Below are 14,374 nucleotides of genomic sequence, written 5' to 3'. Positions count from 1 at the left end.
AAGTGGCAGAGAAAATGAGACGGAGTGTGAACGAGAGAGACGCAGAGGAGGGGAGGGCATGAGAGAGAAAGTTTGTAGAAAAGAGGCAGATAGGAAAAAAAAAAAGAAGTGAGAAATCTGATATGGCTGAGAGTTTCTGCTGCCTCGCTCTGCAGATGGAGGTGAATGTAAAACAGAGTCTAGTGTTGGTATCTGGGGGTATCAACAGTCTGGAGTGGGACTCAGCTGTGAGGAAAGTTAATGCCTGTCTGTCTGTCTGTCTGCTCAGCTTTTCCCCTGCTCTAACATGCTGTACTTTCCAAAATGCTCTTGCTGCATTCTAACACTACATCTTTTATCACCAGGCCGGCGTCGGGCACACTGGGTAGATTCAGAGTGGAGCTGTATACGTACGCAGGGCTGCTGATGCTTTTGCTTTAGCACATTTATATACCCTGTTGGTTTTCAGCTGCCTTCTGTGGGGTTCGCAAACAATTTTGGATTTGTGAGCTTGGGTAAAAATATTATACACAACGCATATCTTCAATTTAATGAACCAACAGGAAGGGGGTAAGAAAAAACGTTTTAAAGCTCAGGTTCTCATCTGACTCTGTGAAGGAAGAAGTGCTGCTCCTAATAGATTAGAAACCTAATCTCAGAACCTTTTCTGCTTTGACACAAAATCCTCTCCTTTTTTAATTATTGCATTCAGAAAGACTGGGAATTTCAGAAATACAGAAAATATACACAATTATCTGATCATTAATCAAACTATCGGAACACCAGGTGTAGCAGCCAAGTTTAAGCACTTGGAGCTCCCCCTACTGGCCAGATTGAAATGTTTTGCAAGTTTAGGAACTTCAATTGATACCTTTCTTCCTGCTGTGCCAGAAGCATATTTATATCACTTATTATTTGCACAGAATCAGACAAAATTTACAAAATTTCACATAATTCATGTTCACTTCCTGAACATTTGTTCAAAACAGAAATATTTTGTTGCAGTCAACAGAAGACAGGAAAGTCACGTACAATCTGGGTTTCTGATCAAATAAGTGATTTCTCTTTGTCACCAGCAATAACTTAACGTGATAAAAATAAAACAAGACTTGCAAACATATTTTTGCTTTGCTTGCACCTTCGTTATCCTTCAATATCAAGTAATTACGTGTCACCAAAGGTGGTAAACATAGCCGCCTCATGCAGCTTTCTGTTTGTCACCTGATATTTCCGCATCTTTTTGTTCATCTTGAGTTTCACAGGACACATTGCCTTCAGTAAAAATAGCACTGAATGCCAAGTCGAAACACAATTATGAAGAAAATTTTGCACTGCCAGAATGAATCAAAGTCTCACAGTAGCTCCGTACAGTGGGGGATGCAGTTACTTGATCTCCTGCTGATTTTGTAAGTTTGCTCACTTAGAAATAAATGAAGACTCAATTTTTTTATTGTCCGTTTATCCAAAAACAGAAAAAAATATGTTTAATTAGTATTATATCTTTTACTGCCCAGCCACAATTCTGGCTCTCATGTTCGTCGTGTGCCCTTGTAGCACACAAATTACAATCAATCAATGTATGTATTTATTATAGATAGCCTTGACCTTACCCTAATGATGTTACTAAAGAACATCTACCCAAAGAATCGGTTTCTTCCATTCTAACATTCCCACAAGAGATGCATCAAGAAGCAGGTTGGTGACTGGAATAGGCAGCATGTCAGTTTGATTGGCCCTGAGTGGTGACAGCAGAGTCAGAATGAAAAACAAATCTGATCAGTGAGCAGACCCTGCCTTTAGCACTACTGGGTCATGGGTAACAATGACACTCTTCAATGTGGAAGCTGATAATGGGAAGGAAGACTTCAAATTATCTATATTTAGTGTCAGTGAGAGATCAGATGAGAAAGTCAAGACCTCGAGAACAGGGTAGAGCGCCCTCTAAGGGTCGGGAGACGTTTAAAGTGTAACTAATCCCCAAACTGAAAAACTGCCTAAATTGGTTACTTTGGTACCATCTTTATGTTTCTGTGCAAATTTTTACAGTTTGGTGTAAATTTGTTTAGTTTTGCATAAAACCGTCTCAGTGCTGGCCTCTTTGGGCTGAACGGGGCCTAACCAGGTGAATTTCCCTAGATCAGTGGTTCTTAACCTGGGTTCGATCGAACCCCAGGGGTTCGATGAGTCGGTCTCAGGGGTTCGGCGGAGCCTCTGCCGCGGAGATAAAGACACACTTGTGTAAAGTCGTGATGACGCCCCGCTTTGCCATTACTTGCTGCAGAGGATCACGTTACATTGCTGAGCCAATCAGAGCTGCGGACGAGCAGAAGGGTTCAGTGAATGTGCATATGAAACTGGGGGGTTCGGTACCTCAAAAAAAGTTAAGAACCACTGTCCTAGATGTTTAAAATGGTATGACTTTACGTCACTCAGCCCGATTGGGGAATAAAACCGTCTGAGTCAGACACACAGTCCCACCTGGTGGCGAGTCAGTAATTATCACTAACACTTGGCTGCCGCTGATGCTGCCAAAGGTAACTAAACCAGTTATTAGGTTGAGGGGATAATCACTTTTCACCCAGGGCCACGTAGGTTTCCAATTTCCTTCTCCTTTAATAATAAACACCTTCATTTAAAAACACTTGTGTTGTCTTTTACTAATAGTTAAATTGGTTTAATGTGCTGAAACATTTAAGTGTGACAAACATGCAAAAGAAAAAGGAATTGAGAAAGAGGGAAAACACATTTTCACTGCATTTGTGAGCTAACCTTTCAAATCAGAAAAGGATCAAATAGTTATTTTCATAACCAAAGTTTTAAGTTACGTCCCATAGAAAAGTTCCAATTGTAAGTGAGAACTGCTCTAAGTAAATGATAAATCTGCGCTACCTTTTTATGGTGTTCAATGAGGATTTCCACAACAATGTTTTGGAACTTGAGATCCATGATGGCAGCGACGGTCTCCTCCTGCGGCCTCATCAGCGTGGGACCAAACACCACGCCCAGGTTGGCGACGGTCATCAGATTCTGTTTGCTGTGAGCTGCAACGCTGAGGGAAAAGAAAGATCCTTTAACATTTTAACTCAACGGCCCAATTCAACGTTATGCCACATTAATAAGAGACAGAAGTCTGCAGGGACAGAATTTGTGTATTGAAACAAATTGCAACCAAAAAGCAACATCATCAAATAAATTATCCAACTTTGCTCAGATATGTATTCATATTGCACCATAATGCTGAGTTTTATATATAAAAATAAAAAGTGCAAGTGTCTACTAATGACAGGACTACACCCCTGGTCAGCTTTAATGAAGTCGTATTTTTGGCCTATTTTAGATTTGATCCCGTTACAATTACAAACTTCAAGAATTTTTGAGAAGACTTTATGTGGCATACAACAACCATGATGCATGCTTGTAAAGCAGAAAGAAAACAATATTTTTTTTATGGATAAAAATCTGAAAAGAGTAATGTACATTTTTATTCAACCAATATTTTGCCAATTCTTTTCTGTAAAATACCTCAGATTCAGTTTGGATATAGAGAACGTAGATTTATACAATTTCTTTGAAGTGTTATGATCACATCTCAAATGTTTTCATAACGGAAAACATATTGGAGATGCAAAAGAAAAAAAATTAACTGCTTTAAAAAGGTATTTAAAAAAAACAAACTAACTAAACTACTCCTTCTTAATCTTATATTGTATCATGTACTTGTGTATGTTTTCCATAAACGGGTTGCTTAACATACTGAAGTCAATGTTCTTTTGTAGGATGTTTTCAAAATAGTATAATTCATTAGTTTTGATCTATGGCATCTATTTTGTATTTGTTTATCTTTGTAGTTATTTTAGTTTTGAATATGTTTGGGCTATGTGTGCCATATGTTTTAGCTGTTTAAGTTGAATGTGTGGAACCTAGGAAGAGTAGATGCAGGAACTGATCCAAAAGACGCCAACAAATTTCCAGTTTTGTCACAGATTCTCTGTGAAATTTGGATAGTTTTACAAGATCTTTCAGGATTTACAGTATTTTGCTCCATCCATCTTCATATTAATTCTTACCTCTATTCCCAATCCCATTTCAGAAAAGAATCCCATATAATAATGCTACCACCACCATGTTTGACTGTGGGAATCGAGTGTTCAGGATGAAAATATGCTATTTTCCAAGTTTACCAAATGTTAAAGGACGGTCTCACCTGATCAGAGAGCATTGTTTCACATGTCTGCTCTTTACACTACATGTCTTGTGGCGATCTGCAGAAGCAATTATTTGACTTTTGTTTAGCAATTATTTTGCTTTTATTGCTCTTCTTAAGGCCAGATCTGTTGAGTATTTGACTTCAACTTGTCTTCCGGACAGATTCCAGAAGTGAATATCTTCAGCTGGTCTCTATGCTTTTTGATCACCAATGGGAATAGTTTGCACTGGATTTTCTTTTACAGAAAGAGAAAAGATAGATAAATACAAAATCATCTATCTTGTGTTGGTCTGTTGCACAAAAATCCCACTAAACTCGTGGAAGTTTGCGGTTGTAAAATTAAAAAATGTGAAAAAGCTCAAGAAATATGAATACTCTGAACATCCATTTCAAAACTAGGACAGCAAGGTGGTCATAGAAGTGGAAAAAACCCCCTTAATTTCAAGTTATCTAGACCGGTGAAGAGATTTCACACTCAAACACGATGATGCGTGTCACAGCTGAAGAGAGACAGTTTAAATAGCTTCAAAGAGTGCCTTTGAAGACAAAAACATTGGTGACACTCACATTTATAACATCTCTGCAACCATTTCAGATACGAGTGTGAAATTCTGGCTTTGCTTCCTTCCCCTGCAGGACATGCACACACGCCAACTTTAGAAAAATATTCAAGTCTCCAGTCTGGAGAATTTCACGCTGGATAATCCAAATTCAATTTCAATAGCGCTGCCTTATTTTTTTTTTTTCTAAACTAGAGCCTGATTCTACAGCGGGTTTCAATGAAATAAGACTCACCAGACTTCTACTGCCTCAGGGAAGAGGGATTATTTACTTATCTTCAATTTGCTCATATTTAGTTTATAAAAAGCTTGCTGAGGTAAAACCTTGTAATGTTGGCAAACATTATTTCCTAAATATTTTCCTTTTATCTAAATGCTAAATAAGTGATTCATAATAGAGGGCCAACCAGGGGTGAAAATAATGCTCTTTGATAAAAAATAAATAAATAAAAAAAAGAAAAGCTCCACTTTGACTCTATTGTTCTTCTGAGGCCACAAATGGGCATGGCAAACAGGTACAATAAGCCGATATAATTACCCCCCTTAAGCAACTTGCATGAAAATTGCCCAAGAAAAGACAAAAAAAAGTCAAATTTGTTAGCAAGCAGTGAGTAGACATGGAAGAGATGGAGTGACAGCAGGGAAGGGGGAGTGAAGAGAGTGGGAGTGAGGGAGATGGAGAGAAAAAGCATGTGGAGTGAGAACGAGGAGACAGACATGAAGAGCAGAGAGAGAGAACTGAGAGAGAGGAGGCGGAGATTGGGTGAACTATGACCACTCACTTGGCCAGATGCTTCATGAGCAGCCCGAGGACTAGTCGGTTCCTCTCCGGTAGTTTGTGGACCAAGTGGTGGATGGCTTGGATGCGAGACTCGGGACTGCCGCCCTCTATTCAAAACGCAGGAAGAAAAAACAGCCACGCACTCATTTTAAACTACAAGGATTTTTAAAGTGGCAAAGAGCCAGAGCTGCTCAGATCAAATATTAAACTTCCATCAGGCGATTCAATGCTGAATACTCAGTTTATCTGAGTTGTACACAAACAGATTTTGAACTGAAGTTGAAGAAGATAAATGAGAGTGAAGAAAAAAAGTTTTATCACTTCAAAAAAAGCATGTTCATTTTATTCATCTAGACACTTGAAATTGAAGGAGACTTTTCAGAACACCGTCTTAGGAGTGATCACCCTTACTGTGAAAGATTACAGATTACAAGAAGACGCCTTCCTGCTCAAGCAAAGAGGTGCGATGAGTTGAACCTTCTCTGAATTTGGCAGCAGAGTCCAAATAGCTGGCAGGAGGGAGACGGCTCTACGCTGCTGTCGCTATCGTGTTAAAAAAAGGTTGCATAAAAACCTCCAAGATCAAGTCTTAAACATTTCCTCACATGTGAGCATCTGAACGCCCACGCTGCAGCGCACACAGACACACTAAATATCATTACTATGGGAACGACAAGGATTTAAACATGTGGGGAAAAAAACAGCTTCTTATGGATGCTGTCATCCATCAAAAAAATAAAAAAAATAAATAAAAAATTCACTGCTAATCCATTTTTCCTCCCCTCGTTATGAGGGCATTGCGAGTGCCTGATAAAAACATCAACCTGATCCAATTACAGCACTTGTTGTAATAAGACTCAAGTTTGGCTCGCTTTGAAGGCAATTCATGCAAAAAATGATGCTGTGTGGGTGGGAGAGAAACTACCGTTTTTACAGCTGAAGGTTACCGGACAATTATGATCTAAAACCTCCATTAGCTTATCGTCTTTATATGTTACAGTTGTAAAAGGTATGCAGATTTTGTCAACAAAAGTTGTAGGAAAATATGAATAATTCTAATTTTTAGGATAATTAGATTGATAAAGAAACACTTCTAAAGTCAAATATGACAATATATGATAACTACAGAGCTACTTAATGGCTGCTACAAAAATAATTATAAAGACAAACTATGATGTCATTTAAATTTAAAAAATTTAAATGCATTAGAAACACATTCTATTCCCACTTACAACCTAAAGAATGGTTTAACAATTTGGAATCAGTTTACATAAAATGAGGGGAATTAAATGTTCAGCTGTTCAGAAAGCAGAAGTGACTGCATTTCTTTTTCAAACTCAAATGTTTATTGCATAAATAAACAGAAATACATTAACATTTAGCTACGAATCGCTGAAGCAACATTTGGATCAAATCTATTAACTTTTCGTTTTAAAGCACCCTTCATACTAAACATAAATCGAAGTGCTGTATGAAATTAAAAACAACAACCCTGAAAAATTAAAAACTAATAACATGTTGTGTTGATTATACATTTGATATGTGGAATCAAATTAAGTGCAGGGCTGAAAAGAACCCGCAGTTTCTGAAGGGATTTTTAATTTCTCTCAGCCTCATGTCCAATGATTTAAACTTGAGCTTTGTTCTGATTGAACTGCAGACAGTTTTCTACCATCAAGGTGTTTATATCCAAGACAAAATAATAATAAAACTGTTTTTATTGCCCAGGGATCATTAGGAAATACAAATATGTTTGTGTGTAGCAGTGGAAGCTCATTAAATGCCTCCTAATGATCAAGTGCAAATTAAAAAGTATGTGGGGCCTAAAATAGAGCCTTGGGGGACACCAGAGCAAGTCTAATGAATTTGTGAGGAGCACAGTTATATAACCAACTCATTTCTGAGAACTGCTTCACATCTGTGTTGCACTGAGTCAACTTCTAGCCTCTGTGATCAGATATGCCAGCTTTGGATGACTGGACCACACTACACAATTCCTCTGCGATTCTGGGTTTGGCTACAGAAACAACAGGTTTTATATCACCCAATGATTCTTTGTATATTTCATATTAAATGTGCAAAATGATCTATCCTGATCTTGTTGTCACTTTGAGAGATAACACAATCTGCTGTTGAGACGTAATTTTCATCTGGGTGAAACAATTGGGATGTTGAAACTTACTTGCTGGGTTGATGAATTCCTTATAAAGTCCATAGGTCATCAACGGCTCAGGTAGGCTCCTTCAACAAGACAGTGAGAGGATAAGTATGGAGGGAAGGAGAGGAGAAGGAAAGAAGAAATGAGCAGCGGGGACAGAAATAGCCGGCACATTGTTTTATAGTGTCTGCACACAGCAGTGATTAATGCGACTAGGCCACAGGATGGAATTACAAGGTACACGGGTTGATATAACCAAGTTCATCTGAAGGTACATTCACAGTGCAGCTGGATTACAGCCAAAAATGTTTAGCTAAAGAGAAAACGGAGGCATCAGACCTGCTTTACTCCAGCAGGTGCAACAATACAGGTTTAATTAGAGCTTTAAAAAAATATTTATTTAAAAACACTTTGGAGTGTGTTCAAACTCTTAGCATATTCTCAATATCAACAAAACTACGTCACACTCTGCAGATACACCAGTGGAAAACAGCAGCATCACTGCGCTGCTGCATAAGGGGGAAAGATGGAATTTCCATTATTATCATGAATATTAATATTATTATGAGTAGTATTTTTGATTTGAGCATAAAAGTTCATTAAACTTTCAGATTAATTAGCCAGGTTTAGTATTATTTATAAAATAATATTACCATGACTTTGTATAAGCCAGCAAAACATTATTGTTTATTAAAGTTGGTATGTTAGAACAGCCCCAAAAATGACTATTTGATAATACAATGCAATTTAATTTAACTTAGAAGAAAATATAACTTAATAAAATGGTAACATATGACTGTAGGAAAGATTACTTGGGATGGAATCAGCAGCAACCAAAAGTCAAGAACTTACTGGAAAACTGAGGTTCATTTCTCTTCCTGTAAAAGCAATTTGCAGCTTCAGAATGTGGTTTATTCGGGGAGGGCGGTCAAAAATTCACTATAATTGAACAAACCTGTACACACAAGCCTGCATGGCCAACCTGGCTACACAAACTGAGACTACAGTTTTAATTTTCCTCGACCAACAAGGCCTCTTTGATCCTTTTCTCTTACATCCTTCAAGAACAAATAAAACTGCCTTTGATTGTTGAGGCCAAAGTACATTTTGAATCTTTGTGAATTGTAAACCAATTATGCCCAGTATAGACCTAGACAAAGTGTGTAAGTTGTGGGGTGGACAATGTGACAATAACTTATCTAATGATTTATGTTAAAAAATAGATTGATAGCGTCAGAAACTGGATTTTCTTGTGTTCTTAGAAGACCATAAGCAATACCGGTAAAATTACAAGATTGTAAACTGATAGTGCTTTTAAAATACCTTTAGAATTACAATGCAGGAGTAAGCATGAGCAAAACAAAAACGGAGTGGTATATATTTTTTTCATTTACAGCATTTATGTAGCTTTTTAAAACATGATTCCTTCATCTAAACCTCATCTTGTTTTGGCAGATGCTACTGTAACTGCTACCTTAAAAAGAGGAGCGGCAAGTTACAAAGGTCTTCCTTTTCATGTGATACAGTACATAAAGTGTCAACTAAAATTCACTTGAGAGAATTTATAAGGTCTTGTTCAGTTCACCCTGAAGTCCAAATAAAGCTGAAACAACTTACATGTGCAGTAAAAACAACTCTTTGCCTGTAAACTGGATGTGATCTTTAAAACGGTGGAAAATGTGCCCATACTGAGCCACTTTTCTGCTGCCTACTGAGCTAATCTATGTCTCTTAAAATTAAAAATATGATCTAGTAGTCTTATTTGATGACTCTAAGACAAAAAGAAACAAACAGCTTCCAACATATTGGAATACTGTACAATTGATGCCTTTTATGAAATTTCACGAAATTTTCACAAAAGGAGGACAAAGGAGATTTTAAGCGAGTTGATTTATTCTAGTAATGGGGGATAATTGTTCCAGCTTCACAGTTTCTGAAGGATGGGAAAATTGCAGGCAAAAGTAAAAGTGATGAACTTATAGGCTGAGGAATAAATTCAAGTAGAGCGACGTGATGTAAGGAATAAGGTTATAATTAAGGCTTTAGATGAGCGCAAACGTCACAGTAGCATAGAGAGACATAATGAGGACAAGACTCTTAACTCAGGCTAATCCCTGTAAAACCTAAAAGGTAACAGGAATGAAAAATCCTACTTACCACCAAGCAAAACATCACCTGGTATACTTTCAAATTCAGAATGTGTTAAAAAGCATAAATTGTGTTGCATATGTGAGCCTGTATTTGTACATCATATGGCTGAATCTTACCTCAGATAGAGCTTTAGTGCACTCGTTATCGTCTTGACATCCCAGTCTTCACTGGCTGATAGGTCCACTTCGTTACTCTTCTCATCTAAACAAAACATTAAGCAAATCTTTACTTTTATTTATCTGCAAAGTAGAAAAAAAGTATTCTGCACTGTGAGTTACTGTGGCCTATTTTGTGGGCAGCCCAGAACGTCCAAATATGTAAAATAAATATGAACATGTTGTTAGTCATTTGAGGATAAAAGCATTGTTGGTAGCCCTGGGACCAGCTGTATTCCCAGTGGACGCAGAAAGAAGTTGCAGTTTTGTAGAGAGCGGCTAGTTCTATACTCATTATAAGTTTAATTAATCCCTTACTACTTCGCTGACTCCACAGGGACTTAAGAGGTGTGTGGTACTGAAGTTTCAGGGAGCTGTAGTCATACGTAAGAAAAACTCTCACAAATTAGAGGAGATGTGGAAGTGCAATGAGTCAGTGAAGTGTTTTGAGTAGAAAACATGCTTAGAGGCCTGAGTCACACTGACAGGTGGCAGTTGCCCTGATAGTAGTGTGGTTTTTCCTTCTCATTTCATCTATGCACTGCAGGCAGGCAGGATTGTGAGGTTCTCTGGCTGCACTCTCTACAAAAATGACCTGTCTAATGTCAACTTCTGGAAGTAAATATTTGAAGCTGAGTGTGTCTCTGTGTTGAGGATTGATGGGGTCTGCACACACTCTTCTGGCACTAATAGACCTGCCTGTTACAGTGAGGCAAGGTATTCAAAAAAACAAAACAAAACAAAAAAAAAGACAGATGGAGCAGCAATGCCAGGTACAGTACAAAAGGAAACCATAACATTCATCTTGGTTATTATTTCACATTAAATAAGTTAATACCATGTGATGACTTCAGCATAATGAGAACAAGTAAAGGGAACAACCACTGTAGAGATAAAGCCCCTTAACACCATAAGAAGAAGATATGTAAAGAACAAAAATAACATTTTTGAATAAAATTTTCAAATAAATTGTTCAACTTTAAATAGAATGGATGCCCAAAGTTTTACCACAACCACCTACATAAAGCTGAAAACTTTGAATAATTCTAAAAAACTTACAAACTGACCATTTTAATAGTTCACCATCCAATGCATCACACTTGGATTGATTAAGCCTGAACTGGGTAGCAAATCTAACAGCAGCAACACCATGTATGTAGAACTGGTAAAGACGAGTTGCTGACATTCAAAACAGACATCAGATTGGGAAAGAAATTAAACTGCGACTGAGACTTTGAACATTGCGTGGGATTTTGATGTCATACAGGAACAGGAATCTGTTTTCACACAGCCAAGAGAACGCATCCCGTAAGCAGAAGTTATGTGAATTAAAATGCCCTGTTGGTGTCACAAGCCTGACGAGAATGGGTGTACTGGTTTGAAGGGATAGAAAGGATACAGCAGCTCAAATAATCTCTTGTTTCAACCAAGGTAGCAAAAGACCATGACAGCTCTTCTACAAACAGGAAACGGAGGCTACAATTCCCACAGGCTAATCAAAATCAGACAATAACAGATTGCCTGGTCTGTTGAGTCTTGATTTCAGCTGCAACATTCAGATGGTCAGACTTTGGCATAAACAACATGAAAGCATGGATCCCTCCCGCCTTGCATCAGCAGTTCAGGGTGCTGGTGGTGTAATGGTGTGGGACAAATCTTCCTGGCAAACTCTTAACTAAACATGGCTTTGACATCACACTCTACTCTATGGTGCAGCCATCTTCTGTTTCACTAGAAGAAAACCAAATTCACAGCTCAAATTATCGCAAACTGGTTTATTAAACATTAAACCAGTCACCAAATCACCAAAAGAACATATTTGATTGAGCTTGACTGAGAAAGTCACATCACAAATGTACAGCCAATAAATCTGCAGCAACTGCAGGATTCTAGGTTTAATGGTGGAGAACTGGTAAATAGATTATTTCCTGGAAAATCTCTGGCAAACAGCCAGAAATGTGCCTTTGTCTTGTTGCTGACCGTGTTCCTTTATGACCAGAGTGAGTAGGATTTTATGTATTCATTAGCAAAAATAAGAAATAAGAACAGAAACGATTAAAACAAATAGGCCTGCCTATTTTAATTTTTTTTCCCAAAATGACCAAGTAGAAAATAAAACATGTTATGAATTTCTGCTCCTCTCCCCACATTAAATTAAACCACACATTCCCATCATTCAGAGCTCAACTATTTCACACATCAACTAAAACAATAACCTTTCGAGACACCCATCCTATACAACATATTTACCAATCTATTCTACCATTTGGTTGTTCTCCTACATTGGTTTTAAAATATCCTTCTCTTAAATTATAGCCCCTCTCTCTGTCACACAACATTTTTTAATATTTGAACGTAAATTGTACATGTTTAGATTTTACAAGGTGCCAGAATTTCAGTACATTCCATTTAAAAAAAATGAAAGATTTTTATGTTTCCAGTGCAGCATTCTGATTGCTTTACCACTTTAATTGCAGAGTAATACACACCACGTCACAAAGTTCAAATTACACTGCACACATCTGCAGAAACTGTGATTCTAAGATGTCAATTTCAAATAAAGTTTCAGATATTTCCAACATCTTGAATCTTTGGAGCAATGAATTGGAGAAATTTTGAAGACAAGATGTACCTCATAAAATGTCCAATGAGCTTATTTTATTATTATAATAAAACCTACACTGATTTCTAACAACACTAGTAACTATTAATCTCGTCTCATCTTGTTCTGCGTATCATTTATCGTTTCTTGAGCTGGATGTATTAATACACGCCATCTTTTTTGTAATTTAAGAGCCAGATAGTCCACTGTATTGTTCAGTTCATTGTAGAAAACCTGTATTTCAGCTGCTTTTACAGAAAAATGCTGTAAAATATTACTGTTTGCCAGTCTGTCTACACCAGATACTCAGATTCAAGCTCACTTTAACAGTTTTCTTTCTTCCTGTCATTCAATAGGAGCCGCTTTCTTTGTTTGCACTGTAATGGGATGGGAGAAGATTTTTTTCATAAATCAGCGTGTCCTTGCTGACTGGACTGTGGCCATATCTATGACTAAGAGATGAAATGAAGTATGGTGGAAGAATCTCAAGTCTTTCTTCAGGGTCTAAAGCTTGTTTCACCCACTCAGCGGGAGCTGCTTCATGTATTCAAAGTTTATTTACGCATCTCTTGAGAAGATGGGCGAACACCATGTATTTTTCTTTCCCTCACAATAATCTGTGCTGCAGTGCAAAGCCAAGACTAAGGATCGAAACTTCCACCATAATCAGGCTGTAAAACTTCTCAAAGTTTTGCAGCAAAGTGTTAATGGTGTCTACAGCATGAATCGGCAGGTTGGCAGACTAGAAGGTTTGAGAGAGGAAGCTGAGACAGTCTGGCGGCTGCCTGAGTTCGTTGTCATTCTGAACACAGGGCTGAAAGTGAGCTGGTGTCTGCTGGAGACAGCAGGAAACCACAGAGCCGACAGAGAGCAATAGAAAGGACAGAGGACAAGGTAAGGAGTTGGTTGAAAGGGAATACAGACAAGCGAGAGGCATAGGGGTGATTGAGAAAGGCAACTGACAGAATGAGCCTGCCACGAGAACAGGAGAGGCTGGCTTAGTGGTGTGTTGATGAAGCAAAGCCCAAAAAAGCTCAAGAATACCAATTGGATGGACCGTGACTGGGAGTTTGGAAAGGTGATGGGGGGGCGGTAACAAGCCTTAGCAAGGCAAATAATCACTCTGACACTTGTTGCATATCAGAGAAGTGGTACAAATAAGCTAAGACACTTGTTATCTTTTTTACAATCACTTCAAATGGACAGATCAATTATATTGGCAGGCCAACTCCATGAAAATAAACTAAGATGTCATTAAAACATTTCAAAAATACATCTGTTGACTACAGTGATGAAAAATGCTTGATGTTACTCACCAATCATTAATGAGAGTAGTTTCTGGACCTTGGAGCTTACACCCCCAACTCTGTACAGACCTTGGTCATTAATGCCTATCGAGTAACAAAGACACAAACAATAAAAAGATGCAGAAACAAATCTTTTGTCATTAGGAGATTTAAACAAGTTCACTGAAACAAAAAGTGAATCAGAAAAACTATCTCAAACAGATGAATTACATAATTTGTACAAGGCAAGCTGCCTGCAGCACCTGCTCACTTCATGTTCTCTAATAGTTGGAGAAAGTCTGCCCCCTTGTGTACAAACAGGCACACTACACAGACAACTAATTATCAAACAGACACGCTGCACAGACAACTACTGTAATTATGAATCACAAAAGTGCTTTTATTCAGGAAATAAGTATGGCACATAAAATGATTTAAATGCAATGAATACATAAAAAACATTGACTTAGAATTATTTAAGAAAAACCCATAAAT

At 37.8% G+C, this 14,374-nt stretch overlaps 1 protein-coding gene across 1 annotated transcript in view; it reads right to left on the bottom strand.

The window, feature by feature from the left end:
• Positions 1–14,374, bottom strand: part of arhgap10 (Rho GTPase activating protein 10) — a 55,979-nt gene that overhangs the window by 16,623 nt on the left and 24,982 nt on the right. Inside the window, exons 14-18 of the mRNA XM_007562001.2 lie at positions 13,910–13,984; positions 9,953–10,037; positions 7,710–7,768; positions 5,529–5,634; positions 2,869–3,028 (exon numbers count right to left, since the gene is read on the bottom strand). Of these exons, the coding sequence (XP_007562063.1) occupies positions 2,869–3,028; positions 5,529–5,634; positions 7,710–7,768; positions 9,953–10,037; positions 13,910–13,984 (485 nt within the window). The remainder of the gene's footprint in view (positions 1–2,868; positions 3,029–5,528; positions 5,635–7,709; positions 7,769–9,952; positions 10,038–13,909; positions 13,985–14,374) is intronic.

The sequence above is a fragment of the Poecilia formosa genome, unplaced genomic scaffold (genome assembly GCF_000485575.1).
Source record: "Poecilia formosa unplaced genomic scaffold, Poecilia_formosa-5.1.2 Scaffold132, whole genome shotgun sequence".
Lineage (NCBI taxonomy): Eukaryota > Metazoa > Chordata > Actinopteri > Cyprinodontiformes > Poeciliidae > Poecilia > Poecilia formosa.
This window is presented reverse-complemented; position numbering and strand designations above follow the sequence as displayed.